The sequence below is a fragment of the Lonchura striata genome, chromosome 1 (genome assembly GCF_046129695.1).
Source record: "Lonchura striata isolate bLonStr1 chromosome 1, bLonStr1.mat, whole genome shotgun sequence".
NCBI classification, from domain to species: Eukaryota; Metazoa; Chordata; class Aves; order Passeriformes; family Estrildidae; genus Lonchura; species Lonchura striata.
In genome coordinates this window covers 37,352,868-37,372,913 of record NC_134603.1, presented here as the reverse complement: position 1 = coordinate 37,372,913, position 20,046 = coordinate 37,352,868, and the positions used below count along the sequence as shown (strand labels likewise).

The 20,046-nt window shown below is 40.7% G+C and overlaps 1 protein-coding gene across 1 annotated transcript in view; it reads left to right on the top strand.

Annotated features, from left to right (window-relative positions):
- RAB2A (RAB2A, member RAS oncogene family) overlaps nt 1–7,563 on the top strand; it is a 43,272-nt gene extending 35,709 nt beyond the window's left edge. Inside the window, exons 7-8 of the mRNA XM_021555658.3 lie at nt 3,751–3,819; nt 5,919–7,563. Coding sequence (XP_021411333.1) covers nt 3,751–3,819; nt 5,919–6,014 — 165 coding nt within the window. The 3' untranslated portion in view covers nt 6,015–7,563. The remainder of the gene's footprint in view (nt 1–3,750; nt 3,820–5,918) is intronic.
- Nucleotides 7,564–20,046: the final 12,483 nt, after the last annotated feature.

Below are 20,046 nucleotides of genomic sequence, written 5' to 3'. Positions count from 1 at the left end.
TCTACAAGTAAAAACTAAATGTGGCTGCCCTACTATTCATGTTCTGGTGCCCCTAGCTTATATTACTCCTGCACACAGCTTCCATGAGACAGAGGTATCAGGAACTTACTTCCTTACCTGTTTCTTGTAGTGTTTTTACCAGTTACAGAATTGATTCTTCCTGGATTTGTCTCAAGGGTAGTAAAACTGTATTACTTGTTTATTTGTGTGATGATATGAATGTTGAAGTTGATTTGATTCTACATTCAGTGTTTATAGGATTAATTTACCTTAAATACACTATCTGTAGTGTTTGGTAGTTGCAGCTTTGGGTTGTTTCGGTAGGTTTTTGGGGTAAGCATTGTGAGATGTGACTTCTTGATTCTCATGTTGCGGTATGATCTAGGAAACTCCTTATACAAATAATCTAAAGTGACAATACACTGATATATTGTGATTTAAAAGCCTCTTTTGTTGGCTTTGCAGTAGGTGCAGGCATGACACAACAAGCAGATCACATCTTGCATGACTCACTTTCCCACTTGTACAGTAATGCACTTTTCCTTGAAGGGATATTGCTGTTATTTGGGAACCTAGTTAAAATGAGCACACAATTGAAAAACACTTTACATTAAAACAAATCATTGAATAACTTGTATAAAGCCTTTTTTTAATGCTGTGGTATAGTTATATTCAGTGGTCTCATGCAAAAAAGCATCAGTAAGTTAGCTTTAGAAAATGAACAGAGTTAAACATTAAATGTAAACATTTTCCTGAAGGTACATTGTTTTCTTGAATTTTCACAGAATGTAGTCAAGGATTTTTATATTTGGAAGTCTAACATACTGATTTTGCAAAAGTCTCTCACTTCGCTTTATGAGTAATAGAGGTATTGTGTACTAGGGCATTGCCATCTTTCAGGTGATTATGTATAAATGCAGGGTGAGTCTAGCACTGCCTCTCCTTGGAACGGTGAAGATGAACCTGGACCTGATTTGGGATGGAAAGGCATGAGTATTTTTGTCTAGTGTTTTAGTAGCAGCAGCATTATAGGAATGTACAGTGCAAGTGCAGTAGGCTTGGTAGGCAGCCAGCTGAGTCCTTGTGGGCTTGCTGGTGAGGTCTTGTGTGGAAGTGGCAAAACTGCACCTGGATCCAAGTTGGCGTGTGAGGTGCTACAGCTGTGTTCTTGCAGTCCCCTGCATGTGGTTTAATAAATCTAAACTGGATTTGAGGGGAAATTGTTCTGTCTTTCTGTATTTATGGCTCAGTTAATCTGAAAATAGGATAAACTGCCCATAAATAATTAAGAGTTTATAGTATACTGCATGTTCCAGATAAGAGTGAGAACATGCAGTATTAAAAGAGATTTTTGGAAGAAGTCAATTCTACCAAGTTCACCTTCTTGTCCTTGATAACTGGGGCACTAGCATGCAATGCCAAAATCTGATGAGATAGTCTTAAAGCAGGTAGACTGCTGTTTTAGTGATGTTCTCAGGTGATTGCGTCTGCTTACACTTTGAATCGTAAGTTAACTTAAGATACATGGATAGGAGAAACAAATGGAAGTATCAAGGGATTCAAGTCTCTTTTCAAGGCTGATTAGTAGCAATATTTTAGAATACATACAAAGAAGAGAACTAGGTAGACTTATTATGTGCTGTGTTCTTATAATTTGTTTTCAAATAGGAGTTATTTCTGTGGCCCAGTACAACCTGGCATTTTGCTACGCAAAGTACGAGTATGTGCTGTTTTAACAGCAAGTATGTTGTGCACCAGAGTCCCTGATGGGAATGGGGTAGTCAGATTATGACTTCAAGAGAACAGTAATAATAGAACTGAGATTAATGGAATATTTGGATTTTTCAGATCAACAGTTTCTTGGCCAATATGTTTAATATTCAAATGTACTGTACAAAGCGAAAGAGCATACTGAATTCAGTACAGTATAAGTGTAGTAACAGAATGAATTTTGTGTTTGTGCAGTGCTTTTTTCCAGTGCATTTTACTGTTTTTTTGTGAGGATAGATGCATTGCTACAATGACTGCTCTTGAGTGTAGTATCCAAAAGTTAATTTATTCTCAGTTGTATCAATTTGGAGTCTGTTAAAATTCTGGTTTGTTGCTCTAAAGTAATTTTCATAGATTTAATGTAATTCTCATGAAATTAATTCCAAGAGTCTTGGTGTACTAAGCCAGCATCTTCTAGAAGAGTTAGAAGTGCCAGTTGTTAAGTGCTTGTTTACATTAAGTTATCATAACACTTTTTTTAAGACTTCAAGTTCTGTTTAATGTCCCGCTGAAGTAGAAGTGAGGATCCTCACAGAATCCAGCTGTGTGAATTTTCAGAGTTGACTTAAACCTTTCAGTGGGCACATGTATGAGACCATTACAATAATTAGCATGTTATCAGGAACAAAGATAAGTTTGAATTTCTTTCCTTACATAGAAAACTTCAGTTTCTGAGGAATTTGAATCAATTCGTAGTTGGCTGAAAGCCAATTTTTCTTCTCAACTGTAACACGTGTTTGAAAAACGAACTCGCTTCCTAAGTGCCTTGTGAATCTGCAATGATTAATTCTTCTCATTATTTTGCTGCAAATTCTCATGACCCTCTGTGATGATTCGATCACCCACTTAGAGTTTATGCATATTCATATCTCTCTGCTCCTGCTGCAGTCGTTCAAGTCTCCTTCACTGGCTGTGGTGTGTGCTTGGTGCAGTAATTGAGCTGCAGTAGATTGATTACTCTGGGGAGCTGTAAGGCCTTTAAAGGTGAAAACATATCAGTCCTGTTAATTAGGAAACAAAGCTCTGGTGGCAAGTTCAGCAGTCAAATGCTTCCAGTGTAGAAATGAGGAAAGGTATGATTTGTTCCTCTCCATGAACCCTGTTTACTTTTTTATATTTGAATTAGATCTGTATTTGCTGTAATAGGATTGTGCAGAAGGTAACATGTCTTGTATGATTGCGTGGTGTTGGTATTTTAAAGCAAAAAGAACTGTATGTTTATTGTAATTACTAGCTGCTGTTAATCACCTCCTAAATTATACATTATTTTAGGCATTACTTGACCTGTAAAGCTAAGTGAGAGATGAAAATGGAATCATTGATTCTAAACTTTAACCAAAAACATCTATATCAGTCACTTGTTCAGACCTGAGTGTCAAAGTATTTTCTCTGAATTAAAACAATATATTTTTAGAAGTCATTACAAAACCTGGGGCCTCTTCTTTCTACTATTAAGACGTCTGTTGCCCATTGTGTGCAAGATTAGTTAAAGAGAATACGTTCTTAAAATTAGGTGAATATTAAATGATAGCGTAAGGTTTCAGCCAGCAGACAGCATCCTTACATCATCATTGTAAGTACCCTGTGGTTTTATGTTGCTAAGCACTCTAATCTAGAGTGGCCTATTACAAAGATATTAAGGGTAGGGGAAACCATCTGCCACACAATCTATCCATAAGGGTCAGAAATAAATAATTTAAAAGTAATTTATATATCTTAGAAACCACTTTTTCCCTGTAATTACTGGACAACAGATTGTAGAATACAGATGTTACGAAAATGCCACTGTTTTTGTAAACAGCGTGTGATCCATTGCTGCTTCAGGGTGGGTTATAGGATACTGTTGTCATACCTGTTTCTGCAGAGGTCAGGAAGGAAAGTCTCACTGAAGCAATTGCACATGAGATTGAATTCCAATTAGTGCATCGTACACCGAAGGATATATCATTCATTGTGTCTGTCTTTTTTCCTCTGTTTTAGGCATTTATTAACACTGCAAAGGAGATCTACGAGAAAATCCAGGAAGGAGTTTTTGACATTAATAATGAGGTAACTTTTAGTACTCTCTACTTTTTTAAAGTACAGAATTCACCTTCCCTAGAAGGCTGGACAGTAAAAGATTTGTCTTTTCCATTTGGCTGTAGAATTGTCTGCTATTGTGATAAAAATGGATTAAAATAAGTGACCCTATCCATCCATGAAGCATCGCAAAATAATATAAATCCCCAAAAGAGAAGAAAATCCACTTTCATCCACTTCTCCATATGGTGTCATCTGTTTTCAAAGATAATTTTCCACTATGTAAATGGAGGACCATGTTGATATGCCAGATGCACTCCATGAGCTGTCCAGTGTAGGGGAGGGGTTGCTTTGAGAGTTACATAAAAGACTTTTGAAATGTTCCTGGTTTAGGTGGCTGGATACTGTAGGGAATAAAAGATTAGCCATTTTGCTTATGCACATTACTGAAATTACAGATTATTAGGGCCTATGCCTTTGCTTGTTTAGGATGGGGGTGGAGAGCTGGAGGAAGGGGAACAAGAGCTAGAAAGATGTGTAATGTCTCTTGAATTTTGAAATTACTGTGCTGTTGAAAATCTTGCTTTGTAACACTAGCATTGTATAATCTCTCTGTTAACAGTCTCATAAAAATTTGACAATGTCAGGTGATCAGTCTTTCCTGAAAATCAAATTGGGTTTTTTATCCTATATGTCCCTGAATATTGTTTCTGAGGTGCTTAGTGAAACCACATGTGAAAATCTGCACCACCACTCTGTTCTGTCCGTGCTCTGTGGAGAGGTGTGTCCAGACTGTCAGTGTGATGCTTCTCTTAAACATGACCATCCTTTTAGGATTGTTCAGAGTAAAGAGGGAGTTGGCAGGACTCAAATTAAGTAACTATTTCTGCTCGGTATATTTCAACATGAGAAAATTGAGACTATTGAAAATATTACTCATGACTTCAGAGGAAAAAATCAGAAACTTCCGTAGTATGCAAAGTAACGCATCAGGAAACTTGTAGCTAAATAAGATGTGAATAGTAATCCTCTAAACTAATTCTGGGAAGTGTGTGTGCATGTTGGTGGAACACTTCTTAAATTCAGTTCACTGATGAAAAATTTAAGATCTACTTTCACATCTTTCCTGAAGAAAATGCAGTTGGTACTGCAATATAAATTGGAGAGCAGAGTGTCTGGAAAAGCATGCTTGTTGTATCTGTCGAGTTTCATATAGTAGCTGACTGCTTTACTGTGCCTTACCGAGCTTTGATTGCAATATGCTGTCAAGAGCCAACAGTCCGTGCTACTTATTTGGCTTTATGCCAAGTCTGGCTTCTTGATTCCTCAAGAAGTTGCTATCAGCCCAGAGGGGGCAAAACCAATGAGCCATAGGGCATGCTTTTTATTAAAGGGGAGTCAAAGAGCGAAAAGAAACCACATCAGCTGCTGTCAATACTAAGCGAGTGCCAGAAACCCGAAGGCTACCACTGCTGCAGAACAACTGCCAAGCACTATAAATCTGAGATTTGCTGTGACGCAAAGTTTCCTTAAGAGCTTAATTTCTGAAGCTACTGTATTACTTTTCTCAAAGTGCTGTATTTTTAGGTAAAATCCACTTGAGGGAGTGAGGGTTAAGATATAAGTGTGATTTTGATGAATGAAAGAGCTACGCTGTGTGTGGGTTCTTGGCAAGTAGCCATGTCTTTTGGGATCACAGAAATTATTGATGACACAGAACACTCGTATGCCCTTAGCCTCTACAGCTGATTCAACACAGAAAGAAATGCTGTCTAGAGAGGAAAAGTTTTATATTAAACTTGTGAAGATTTTGGCAAGAGGGAAGAGGTTATACATTCTTAGCAAATGTTGTGTATTTTTAAGCTATATGCCGAGTAGTATTCAAATACAATTCTTGCTCTGTTTTTTTAAGTAGGAGTTTAAGCTACAGAATGTAATATGGAGATAAAATTTAAATGAGAAGGAAGGCATCTTACTTTAAATAATATTTAATTGCTAAGAAAAATTAGAAACTTTGATGTATTTATTGCATACATTAAGAGAACTTGTTATATGATCTTCTAAATAGAAAAAGTAGCTTTTCAAGTATATTCTAAAATATTTATGCTGTGTATTAAACTTCATTTCAGGCAAATGGCATAAAAATTGGCCCTCAACATGCTGCCACCAACGCAACACTTGCAGGCAATCAGGGAGGACAGCAAGCTGGAGGAGGCTGCTGTTGAGCCTGTTTTTACTTTCTAGCTGCCTGGATGAGGCCTACTTACTTGTTTGTTCACCCTTCCTTCCCCCTGCCCCGCTCGCCTCCACTTCAATTCAACTAAGACATGAAACTTGTAAGTTGGTTTCCTGTTGCAGAAGACTTTATCCTTCAAATTCTTGTATAACTTTGAATAAATGGTTAATGTTCACTTAAAGACAGATTTTGGAAATTGTATTCATATCTATTTACATTTGATTTCTAGGTCAATTGATGTGATTATTTTTGTTAAATGTTGTCTTGTGCCCTTGACTACGAACTGAATTGTATTAAACACTACAAAGTCATCTGAGTATTTTAATCAGTTTGTGTAGTTAGGTTTCTCAGCTCCTGAGGTTACCTAATGTTTAATATTGTAGAGCTGTCCTCAAGTTTTTTGTCAATTTTCAAGGCTATGAAGAGAAGCAGAAGGACTCTTTTAATTCTGTATTTATCACTTTCTGTATATATAGTTTAATAACCTGCTTGGGTGTACTTGCCAAGCTAGAATTCTTTAATGCATTTGCATAAAATCTATACTACTTAGAGCTTGAAAACTACAAAAGCATTAATAGGAATTGCTTGGATGCTAAATTTTAAGCCTTTTTGACATTGTTAGCATGTTCATGCTCCCCTGTCATTATCCTGAAGTCCAAGAGAGATGCTTAATGTATATTACTAGAGGCTACATACGTGCTATCTATTTTAATGCCAAATGTTTGCTGTTTATCCACAATTTCCACAACACCTCTTCAGAAATGGATTAGCTGTTTGCCTTAACAAATACTGTAGGTGAAAACAGAGTATGGATGAAAAGTAGAGGAGGGTTGATAAATTTAAAATGGCGCATTTTAAAAACATTAATCTTCTCAACAGTTTTTTTTTCTTCTTGTTTGCCATTTGATTTCTAGGTATATTTTTCATGCAAGGACAGTTTTTCAACCTAAATGTATAGTGGTCGTGTAAAGTTTTCTTTTAGTGACAACTTGTAATCCTAAATATATGGTAAGCATCTTGTCTATTGTGAAGAGGGTGTGAAAATAAAATCTGCCAGTTTGGAAATCTTGATGAAAATCAAAACTACAAATGTTTTGTTACTTATTATGGTGATGGCTGGGGTGGGGGGGCATATTTTTCCTTAAATGAAAGGGTTGCAACACAGCAAAACAAAATCCTGTGTTTAAGTGTTTATTTGTTAAAATACAGAATGTTCATGTCATCTTTCATACATATGTGCAAACAACTGAATTTCCATCTCATCCTATTTAAATAATTGCAGACAAAAGGGTGATGCTAATGCTAGGCCATGCTTCATGTACTGGGGGAAATAAAGGGGTGGGGGCAGGCAATGACTGCAAAACTTTTGTGTTATTGGACCAATACTGACTGCAACACAACACTGGAGGAAAGGGATCCTTATGTCACCCATTCTAATTGTCAGAACTTGAACATCCAGAGTGAATAAATTTCAGCCTGACGGGTGTAACATAGCAGTGTTTCTGAGACTAAATAAAACTTGAAAAAATGGTGTGGAACCTTTTGTTGGTATTTTGGGGAAGGGGGAACCAGTATGGATTTATGTTAATTGCTGACTTCACTTCTTTTTTACGCACTTAGTAACATTTTCAGCAATGTAATATAATTACTTTCAAGTTTTAAATTAAGAGGTTACTCCATTTACGTTCTTTCAACTGTTACCTGTTGATTATACAAAGTTTGCATTTATAGCACATGCTTACTGTTTCAGTTGAAGTTTGAAAAATGTGTTGCATGACAGTAAAACCATAGGACTGAACTGCATGGATGACAAGGTAAAACGGGTGTGTCCTAACTAGCTGTTTACAAGAAGGAGTGAAGGAACAAGACTATTAGCTTGGATTAACTATTTGAAGTTTTTTTTCATTTGGCAGTATTGTAGAATTCAGTTGCTTGAGATGAGAGAAAAGTGTGCTCTTATACAGCAGCCTGAGCTTCATTGCAAAGGGGAATAAAGTTAGCCGTAAAAATGGTCCATTAAGGGAGCAGGGGAGAGATTTGTACCCGGCCCTGAGAAGAACAAAAGTTCATGCTGTTTTAAGTGGTGATGATTTGAAAAGTCTCATGATTTTTGACAGTCTCATCTTCTGAAAACATGGAAGTGGTATAGAATTGCCCAGGAATCCACGGCTACTATAGTAAAGAAATACCAGAGCTGCTTTTTGGGGGTGAGAGGGGCAGGGGGAATATGCTGTGACTTACTAAAGTCATGTCTGCAATCAGTTGCTGATCCTACTGGTTTGCTCCTGGCTCACATGCCAGTCTTAGACCGTACATTATGTTAAAACTGTGGTACTTTCAAAGAGTAGCTAGAACAAAACAAATTTCCATGCATTCTGGCTGGCTTTTTGTCACAAACTTTATACACATGTAAACCTTTTGTTGCTACAGTAATCTGTATTTTTGTAGGGTTTCTTTTTGAGAAGCTCTGATGCTATTTTATCCAACTAGAATTTGAAAATTTTATAGCGCAGAACTTAGCAGTTCTAAAACTTTTAGAACACTTCTTCTAAAACGTTTGCTTTAACAAGATGATTCTTTCACAGGTTTCAGTTTTATTTGTACATGAGTGACTGATAACTTGCTGAGATTTCGCATTTAATTCCAGTTGCTTTTGTTGGTTACATTTTCACAACCAAAGTACCAAAACTTTTAATTGTTTCCCAGAAACTTGTACAGCTGTTACATGTAATGTGAAACAATACCAAAAAAGTCATACTAAGGTGCAATTTTTCCCTTAATCCCAGTTTAGAATATGGTAGAAAGCATAGTTTAAAAAAAAAAAAAAGCGAGGTTGGGGTGATAAGCCCTCTAAGCATGACTAAAAACTTGTCTTTCCCATTTCTACTAAAAATTAAATGCTCCAGAAATTTTGGCAGTCACTGAAGAAAGATTAACAACTCCCCCTCGATCTTAGGCCTGTGCATCTTTTTTGGCTTCAGTCATTCTGATTTACTGTTGTGCAGATCAGACTCAGCAGTGAGTTAAGGTAAAACAACTGCCAAAACACTTGCTGATAAGCTAAAGTAGCAAGTGTCTGAAATCCCTAGCAAGCAGTGAAAGCTCCATCCCCTGCTCCAGAGTTGTATCCTTTCTGCACTAAATGATGCACATTTAGACTGGGTAAGTTTTTTCTGCCTGAAGAGTTTACCTGTGACTATGTTAGACAACTAAATCTGTTCTTGGGAAGAAATTGAAATACCTTTTCAGGCTCAAAAATACAGATAAACTGAATCAGAACTAAAAAAACCAAACTAACTTAGAAATATCAGAAGACAATTTTGGGCATTGAATGATTTTTTTTGTTTTCAATTGGTCTTTCTTAAAGAGGGTACCCCAGTGTGCCTGTATTTTTCTCTTAGTTGTTACCAGCAGAGCATTGCTTTTTCAAGTGCTGAGGCCTGAGGTAGTGATTCCTCTTAACAAACTGCTCTTCTGATACTACTGAGTGTTCTACAATTTTCTTCTTGGGTTTTTTGGTCGATTTGTTTGTTTGGGGGGTTTTGGGGGGTTTTTTGGGTGTTTGTTTGGGTCTTTTTTGTTTGTTTGTTTGTTTTTTGTTCTAAATCAGATTTCTTCTATGTATTACCTCCTTTTTGTCTCTTCTGTTTTCATATTGTTTCTTTTAAACGAAATCCTGTGCACAAAATGCTGCTCTCTGCCTTTACATGCTTCACATCTGTAACTCCCACACTTAGAGGAATTTGCCCAGTATAGGGCATTTGTTTTAGAGGTGGAAGGGTGGGGCAGAGGGAGAGAGGGATATGTGTGCTAGCTGACTTCATGATATAAAATCATGAAGGAAGTGTTGCACAGGCTCTGTTACTTGTTACACCTACGGTGTGTACTGGTTTGCATGTGTGGGGGGATATAATTTGCCTAGTCCTCTTCCACTATTGCATGGGAGGAGATAGGGAAGACAGAGGAAGACTAACGGGTTTTATTTGGATATCTTTATACATTTGTTTGCTGAGATCATATGTATGATTTTTGTATACCTAATGTTCCTCCTCCTGGAATCTCTGGGTCCTCTTCTGCCACATTGCTGCAATGTAGTTTTAACAGTATGCAGTGGTGATTTATTGTAATACACTACTGAAATCTCCCATTTGTAAATAATCCAGGCTGCTGCTGTGTAAGTAGCTGATGAAATGTCTTTACTGGGTCTGCCGTGTATGAAAGAAACCACAACATTAGGCAATAAAAACTACTAACAGAATGTTACGAAACCAAGACCGTGACAAAAAAAGCAGCATGTTGTGGATCTATCATTTTTATTCTTGGGACAGATTTTATTATTTTTGGAACTATTACAAGACTTATGTTAAATATTGTGGATGATAAGAGGAAACAGACTCTTGGCAAACATGGAAAACCAATTACAGCATATTACCCTATTCCCCTTCCAATAAAGGAGGGGCAAAGCTAAAAGTTTATTCTTTGCCTAGCAGCTGGAGGGGGGGGTGGGGGGGGAAGAGTGTTGCTTGCTTTAGCATTGGCTTGAGGAAAGAGATTGTTGCTGTAGCAGTCTTACCGCAGGCAATCCAAGGTGGAGAAGGCAAACCCAGTGTGCTCCACAGTCAGTTACATCCCAGCCTGAAAAAGCACACTGTTATGAGAGTGCCGAGTAAAGAAACGGCTATTCTGTACCATCAGGTATACTGTTCAGTTAAAAAATATATTTTAAAATCTTTGTGCTGTGGTGGTAGGCATTTAACTCATATAAACTGGAACACATATCTGATATTTAGACATGGGATTTAACTGCAACATTCCATGGCTCTGTGACAGAGAGGTGAAATAAGGTATAGGAAAAACCTACTTCAGAGTTTGTTTAGAAGTCTGCACATCCGTTTGTATCTCTCTCCCAAATTACAGTTCTTGTAAAATTGTCCATGGCAGCATGAATGTAGACAAATCAATGCATCAGTATGTTTGTTGGAGTTCCCTCTCCCCACCCCTCCAGCATAGTTATAATTTTTAGAATTCCTTCATTAAAGAGTCAAAGATATAAATGTTTATATTGGGCAGACTCTGGTTGATGATTGGGTCTGTGGTACATTTGCTGTAAATTACAGCAGGATCTAATTAGCCTTTCTTAAGTGAAGCCCAGTTCCATTACTTTTCCTAGATTTAGACACAAAATACTTGGAGGCAAAATATCTTTTTTTATAAGAGTGTGAAGACTGTTCAAAAGAGATCAATGTACTGTGCTAACAATTGTCAATTTAATGTTGTCTGGGTTAAAGCAGTCAAGTAAATACTGCTTGTTCTGATTATGGCATGGGAAAACATTTTCAGACCCAGGAAATATCTGAAAGAATGTGACTGAAAAAACAGCTAAACAGCAAGGATACATGGGAAGACAGCAGTCCGTGGGCTTGCTTGCTGTCTCTCCAGATGAGGCAGTTTGAGGCATTGCCCAGCACCTGAGCACTGGCACCCACACCTGGGCCAGTGTTGCTACTTGAGGACTGGACCAGTTGTGAGGAAGGAACTTTTAAATATGGACATCGTTGACAGCTGCACATTTGACAGCACTAAGACTGGAGCTGAGGCAGTGTCCAGAATTTGTAGGACATGTATGGAATGAATGGTTGTTTTTTAGGAGGAGGGATGGGTACAGAGGAGATGGGCAAATTTATTTGTCAGCTGTTGGCTCAAAAAAAAACCCTGAATCAGTGTACAACACTTGTCTGTGATTGTTGTATACAAATGCAACAAAGCTTTGTCTTGAATGTAATTAGAAAGAGATTGTCTTTATGGGTTTTTTTAATCCCATTTTAATTTATGAGGATGACTAGACTTTGGGTTGCTGGTTCATGTCATATCTAAAGTACTTAAGATGGAGAGTATCAGAACACAAAAGAATTCATGTGTGTGGTATCCTTGAGAGTCAGTTCAGCCACTCCTAAGCAAAAGGTGACTGACTGACCTAAGCAAACTGGTCACCGATGAAGGTCTGTCAGCCGTCAGTGGGGCACAAAAATCAGTGGATGGTCTGTGCTGCTCCTCCTTACCCAGTGTTGTTCAACTTTTATCTCAGAAGTAAAACATTCCTGCACAGAAAGAAAAGCGCTTGTGGCCTCTCTCATAGTTACTGCTTTGAAGCAGAAATTAAGTTTGTGAATTCGTGTGCAATATTATAATTCTGTCTGGGAAATTTTTCTAAAAAGCCACATAACTCCAGAGAAAGAGGCATCCTCATGTGCAGGACTGACCACTGTGCATCATAAATTAAGTGCTTTGGCTTTTCTCTGGGTTCCTATCCAAGTCCAATTCTATTTTCTTTCCAGTTTACTTCTCTTCCTTTTTGTTCTACATTTTCTTTCCTTCTTGGAGTTGGGTGCCTGTTTAAAGGAAATTATTCAAGAAAGAAAAGCATATTTGCAGTTCCCTATTCTTCTGGAAGACCTGTATTAACTATCACTGGTAAAACAAAACACTTTCATCTACTTTGGATGAAGTTATGATTGGTTTTAACAATGTCACTATATAGATTTAGAGGCATGGTTGGTCACAGACCCACCTATTTAGCTGCTAAATCCTGGTTCCTGGATCATCTACCAGTAGTAGAAGGTTTCAGTAGGATCACAGAAGAAAAAATGCAGTTGCCTATTAGTCATATTTTTGGCCAAGTACCATCTGAATGGTGGGGGTTTGTTTGGTTTGGGCTTTGTTTTGGAGGTGTGTGGAAGTTCATTTTATCCTAGCTTTTAATTCAATTGCTATGCAAGATGAAAAGCAACTTTCCTTCAATGAGCTCTGAAATTCTGAAGTTGTGGGGTTGTTGCTCAACCAGTCGAAAAGAGGATCCATAAGAGGAGAAGCCTCTACTGAAACTGCTCCTTTGTGAGCCAAGACTTGGGCTTGCTTGCTGCAGGAAGGAGGAGCCGGCTCATTATCTGGGTGCTGGGAGCCAGTGTGTTGGAGTCTCCTCTTCCTGCTCCACAAGGACTGAGGCGTCTCTGAGGTAAGCAAAGCAGCAATGCGATACTCCCTAGGCTTATCAACCACTATCAGCTGGATCTCCGGTTTGCTCCAGACTCCACCTTTACTTGGAAAGTGCTTGCAATTCCATGAGGTAATTCCTCCTCCCAGCGCTGTTACCACGACCATGTGTTTCTAGCGTGAACCAGGACAGAAAATGAAAAAAGTCTACCCCGACCTCCCTGTGCCCTAACTTCCTCTTTCCCCATCCTGCCGGGGACGGCTGTTGAGCTTCGCGTGCTTTGGTTCGAACCATCGCGGCAGCGGTCGGTCCGGCCGGGAGGGGAGAGGCCAATGCAGCGCTGGCCGGGCAGAGCCCTCGCCCTCTCGCCGGCCCGGCTGCCCCGGGCACCGGAGGCCGTCGCTCCCCGGCCGCCCCACCACCGGCTTAGCCACAGGTGCGAGGTAACACCTGCTCAGCTGGCACCGGGGCCGGTATAAGTCTGCGTTATTTTGATTAAGCTCGGATTGATTAGGAACAGGTCCGGGCTAACATACCATAAACACCTATTAAACCGAAATAAATACGTCTACAGGGGGCTTAGCTTAAACGGGTGCAGCTTTGCCTGCACGGGGGGCGCGGAGGTGGCGGCGGGCACCGCACACGGCGGTCCCCACGGAGCGCGGCCCCGACGGGTCTCGGCACACGGCGCCGGTGCGGGGACCGATGGCGGGGACCGATGGCGGGGACCGATGGCGGGGACCGATGGCGGTGACCGATGGCGGCGAGCGGGCGCCGCCGGGGCAGGAAAGCCCGTCCGAGCTGACGTCGCTGCGCGGGGGTGGCCGCGGGAGGGGCGGGACGGGGTTCCCCGTGGGAGGCGGTGAGAAGCGCACCGGGCCGGTGGCTCCCGCGGAGCCCGGTCCCGGGGGACGGTGTTGGTCCGTCGCCACGGCAACCTCCGACCCGCTGGGGTCGGTCCCGCCATCTCCGCGGGGCTCCCCCCGTCGCCCCGGGAGGCGCCCGGCTCGATCTTCCCTGCGAGGCGGCCCCACGAGGGGGGCGCGCCTCCCGGCCCCTCTCCATCCCGGCCCGATCCTGAGGCGGTGTCCCGGGGCTCCCTGCGCGTCCCTGGGAGCACGGAACGGCGGCGGGAGGGGCGGGGTGCGAGCTTGTGTGAGCGGAGCCGCTCGGGAGGGAGGGAGGGGGCTCGGTGCTCCTGCCCCGCTGCGGCCCGGGGATCAGAGCCGCAGAGCAGCGGGACCTTTCAAAGGAGCGAAGCCCTCCGGGAGCGGGAGCGCGCAAAGGCGCGGGGAGCCCGCCCCGCCCGGCGGACAGGGATGCGGGATACGCGGCGTCCCGTTCCCGGAAAGAACAATGGCCGTGCGGAAGCCAGGCCGCTTCTTCAGCCCACCCGGGGCTTCCCTCCGGGATGCGTTCGCTTGCTCGACCTCCGCCCTTGCAGGCGGCCGCGTCCTCCCCTCGCCGCCCGCGTGTGGAGCCGCACCATTGTGAGGCTGCACGGAAGCGTGGGAGGGGTGACTGCGTGAGGAAAAGCATTCCCTGCCACCAGGCAATGGGTTTCTGTGTCACTCCAAGGGCAGCCCGGCCTGTCGCTCCTCCCTGACCCTGCAGAATCTGCCTGGAGCTCTTCCCCGAGTTCCTCCTCTGACCTAGCTCCAGCAGGAGCGGTGATGACCCGTGTGTTGTGGTACCGAGCCGGCTCTGAGCCCAGTTAATAACTGGAAACACAGCACATAACTCTTCTGCTTAAAAAAATAATAGGGAAACTGATGGGTTTTACTTTCTTCACTGCATATTGTTATTTATAGTGCGATCCACAATAATTCCAACCTTTACGTTAAGAAGTTACTGAAGTGGAGGAAGAACAAATTCTTCCGCTTTATTTTCATACTTGGCAAAACGAAGGTGAGAAAAGAAGCAACAAAAGTAAATATTCTGATCTTTAAATGGTTAGACGATATAATTTTTATGCATGTAAATTTTTTTCACAACATGAGCAAGAGATCAATATTTTTACTGTCACCTGTTTTACTTGCAAATGCAGCACAAATCCCTCTGGATTATGTGTTCCTGTGCATTCCTTCTGTACAGGCACTGGCTTTCATTTTAGTGTAAGTTAGACTGGCTTCATTAGAGAAAATGGAAATTCCTTATAAAGTCAACCTTTCCTTAACTGAAATCTTCTGTGGATGATTCAGTACTGAATGTGATGATTAGACAACAAATTTTATTGTGCAAAGGCAAAACAAAATGGGTTTTTTCCTCTAAATCTTACAACTCAACAAAATACTTAAAAGTTGACAGCAGACATATCTGGTATTTAGCCGATTGAATGCTTCAGTTTTAATTTGCTTTTTGGACAGGTAAGAGTACACCACAGACATGCCTGGACATTTGGCCCTTCTGAGCAGTTTGTCATTGAGGAGGCGGATAACTAAACTGTAAATGCCAAAAGAACAATTTCAACACTCACAGATGAACACCTCTTCCTTTTTGACATCCCTAATTTAGGTGGGTTTAAATAAATGAAGAAACATATTTTATGTACTGCATGTTTTTATGTGCATACTAATAGAAAGTATACATTGAAATACTATTTAATAGAAAGACAAGCAGAATCTGAAAAGCACATAAGCCTAATTGATTCCAGACACAACTGGCCTGGATTTTGTTTCCTCTTATTCCAACTTTCTGACCTTGTAAAAATTATCTTGATTGTGTTATACTAAAGCAAGGCCATGATCTTGCAAAAACTACCATGTGTGCTGGAGCTGAGAGGTGCCCAGCAAAGCGCTGCGTACGGAACGAGTGCTGACAGTGTTAGGCCCCAGCACTGCCTGGTTTGTTTTCCCTTGCTTATATCTAATCATGGTGAAGCAATAGTCTCACTTCTGCTGAAAGCTGGATCTGCTTTTTCATTTTTAAAGGGGGTGAAAAATGTGTAATGAAACTTGCGATTTTTGGTGAATGATAGGTTTAAAATTCTCAGAGCAGTTTAAGCTGCTGGGATTTTATGGCATTTAGACCAGGGGAAAGAACAGGGAGGGTTTAAAAACATGTATAGCCTGTAACTTTATTTCAGTTGTGTGTGTGTATTTCTGGTGGTATCTCTGTTTTTCAGAAGATTGTTTCTAGGGATTGGTAGGAGGGTTGAAGGACTTACTGGCTTTGATGATAACCCTTACAATGCCATTGTGCTTCTGTATAAACATGCATGGAAGACCCAAGACAGCAGAGTGTTCAATGTGCTGCTGTCTTTGGCACCGGAGAACTTCTAATAATATTTTCTACTTGAAAAAAATTCAAGGCCTGCTGTTGCTCCTTCTCTTTGGCAATCTGTGTCTTGCTAGCTTTAAATCTCTGTGGAGGGTAGCGACAAAGAAAGGTCTTTCCAGCATATTGAATTGATGATCCCTCTCCTTATTTCTCTGAAGGCTCTCCTTTTTTCTGGATCAAGAATAAACTGTGTATTTGGGCCTTTGTCAGCAATGTTCCCATGGGACAATCATTGAAAGCACTGGGATTGCCTGTTTAGTAGCAGGGAGGCTTATAAAAAGCAACTCCATGTGGAAGTGGGCCTTTTCCTGCTCCTCCCTTCATCCTGCTGCAATTCCCTTTCACCCAAGCCCTAAGAACTGCCTGCCATTCAGACTAAGGTACAAAACTAAGAGAGTTGTACTACCTTGACTGAGATATTAAGTGTCTGCCTTAACTTATGTTGATTTGATAATGTTCTGGGGAGCTCTGTTGTATATAACGTACTGTGTCAACTTCTGGTGGTTGTACAACAGCAAATATAACTCAAAAAGCTAAACCTGCCTCTGGAGAAAGCAAGCAGCTTTTATGCATCATGAAACTTGGTTTCCAGGAAGTTTGCATCAATATGACTGCCATCACATTTGGGATTTTTTAGCTACCATGTCAATGTTTCTTATTTCCCAACAGATTGCAAGGTGGATATGGTGTGTTGTTTGTTACTTATTAAATAAAAAAGCCTGAGAGCATGTGCAGTGTTCTGACTCAAAAGTCATGTTAGTAACCTGCTACACCAAAGATGAATGTTCGTGCCAGTGCTGCATCTGTTATCTTCATCTTTTAGCAACTAGTTTACAGCTTTTCTGTTAAGTTATAGACAAGCTCCAGGTAAAAACCTGCTGCCTTGGAAGCTGTGATACAATCTGTGCACAGTGCGGAATATTCAGCATGTTCTGACTTGTGTTTTTTAAGAGAGAAAACAATTGGTCCATTGCTGCTGAGCTGTGCTGTTCCATGCAGTGCTGCCAGAGTGGGCAGCCTTTGGAATGGGACCTGTGGCATTACAGATGTGCCTGAAATCCCCTCCCTTCTCAGCCGCCACCAGGTGAAGGCACAAAATCTTCCCACCTTAACTGAAACAAGGTTCTGTTCATCAGAGTGTACCAGCAAATACAATGATTGTGTAAGTTGCCTGTCATACCCAAAGTATAAACAAACCTGTGGACAGGAGAGGTGAGTTTCTGGCCAGCTTTCAGGGGAGTTCCCTCAGTGCTGCAGAGGCAAGGTGTTCCTTTTAAGGGATAAAACAAATGTGGGATATTTAGGCAAAACAGAAACAGAAAACATGCAGAATGGTGCTTTTAACACTAACCTGGAGCTCCAGCTTTATTTCTGGCACATCAGAGAACACCTCTGCTTTCAAATCATATCAGCACGAGTGATGAGTATGCAGCACCTCATGGAGTCAGATCATGTCTCCTATGAAGTGAAGTGTTCCCTTACTTGTGAGTTGCTATTCCAGAGTACCTTTTGTTTAAAGGTTCAATTAATGGTGTATTCTATTAAATACTTTTCTGCTTAGAAGGGTTTTTATTACAATGAAGGTGGTGAAGTACTGGCACAAGTTGCCCAGAGGTGGTCAATGCCCCATCCCTGGAAACATGCAAGGTCAGGTTGGACTGGGCTGTGAGCAACCTGATTGAGTTGCAGATGTCCCTGGACATTGCAGATGGTTGGAGAGATGGCTCTTTGAGGTCTCTTCTGACACAAACTATTCATTAGTGCTGTGATCAGACTTTGTCTAGCCAATCAGTTTTTTCTTTTCTTGCAGTGAACTGCTCCACTAATGATACATGTTTGTCTGGGCTGTGAGGAACTGTGAAGATCGTACAAGTATGTTTAAGTCCTTACACACTTGCTGAATATATCTTACATTTTTAAATATCCCTATACCCAAATAACTAATGTGTGAGTGCATTTTCCTTTTCCCCCAAACTGTGTTTTTCCGTAACTAAGTATTAATTAATATTTAAATTTTTGTCCCTTAAATTGTTTTGTGTTAGTGAAATGAAGACCACAGCTGGCACCTTTGCTACTCTGTAACAAAAAAACGTTTCCATAAGCTTTAGACTTAACTGTGAATGAAACTGTTTTATCAACTTCACAATGTATGAGACTGATCTCTCAGAGCTGGGTATGAAATAGTGGAGGAACAATTTATTATACTTTTTTCCCTGTATAAACATACAATGGTTTTATTTATGTCTCTATATCCTTCTGAAACCAAATTTTCCATGCATGCCATTCTAGAGAGAGAAAGGACAAGACAGAGAAGGAAAGAAACAGGAGAGATGTCACAAATTACTCTGCTATAAGGCACCAGGATAGTCCCATGATAAAGCCAGTGTACAGGAAGACAATAAATAAACTGAATGGGTGTAATGCAGAGTATGTTTGTGAAGTATCTCAATTTCACCAAGCTAGGAGGACAGTGACCACTGTGGATGATCAGTATAGAAATCAAAATGAACTTCATATAGGAAAAATCATCAGTTTCATGGAGAAGTCAGGGTAGATGGTTATAGGGAGTTTGTAGAGCATCACTAACAAAATTGCAGTGGATGATGCAGTGCTCCTGCAAAATGCTCTCTTAGGATTTATCAATAGGTGGCATATGTAAGTCATCAAGAACAATGTAAAGATGACTCCACTGAGTTCCCAACTGCCACATGGTCCTTGGTTTCATGGTCTGTGCAGAAAAATGAAGTACAGAACAGGGAGAGAAAGCAAATAGAATACAAAAGGAAGTGGTGAAAGGACATTGAGTCTTAAAAATAACTTTTAGAGGGAATTAGATAAATTTTCCAATGTGTAAAGGATTAGAGGTTTGATCAATTGTTTTTGAATACTGGTGAAATACCAGAACAAGCTACCTAGGAAGTTTGGCTCTCTGCTCCACAGAAGATTGCTAAGAACAGGTTAGACAAACATCTGTTGGGGATTGTCTGGGGCTACTTTATCCTATCTTTGTGCAGCTTGGGAGGACCAGATGGTCTCTTCAGATTCCTCTCAGCCCCCTTCCTATAAGTTTACCAAGTGGGGAGGGGAGTGGACCTGAGTTTAATGAGAAAACGGTATCATCCTGTTAGTTGATCCTCTTTCAGAATAGAAGAATCAGAAAGAAACCACATTTAACTTAACTATATAAATAAATGGATTTTTCAATTGTTGTAGACTTGCAGTTTTATGAAGCATTTAGAAAAACAAACACATGGTTATAACAAAAGGTTTTTAAAAGTTATAAAATGGAACAATTTTAAATGTATTTTTTCTCAATTAACATAAGTAGGAAAAACAGTTTATAAGTATTTTTCAAGGATAGTTTGTAGATATTTTTCAAGAATATTATAAGTTTGTGTTTGGCCATAGGTTTTATATTGCTTCCCATTTCAAAACAAGCAATGACAACATCTGTAGTTACATCCAAGGATGTCACACCTAGGTGCTCCTTGCACATGCAAACCCAGGAAGAAATGATGAGAAATCACTCTTGCTTCCCAGTCCACAGAAGGAACAAGTTATTCAGTACCTGTTCTGAAAAATCTGTCAGGAAGGACAGACTGGAAATATGAACGTCAGTGCCTTGCCTTCTCGGCAGGTGAACTCCGTGACTGTGGCAGTGTTTCCTCCCTCCCTCCCTCCCTGCCTGTGCATTGGGAAGTTCCAGTGAAATATTGCTGCTGTGGAAAGTCCTGTTCACAGCAAGGAGACG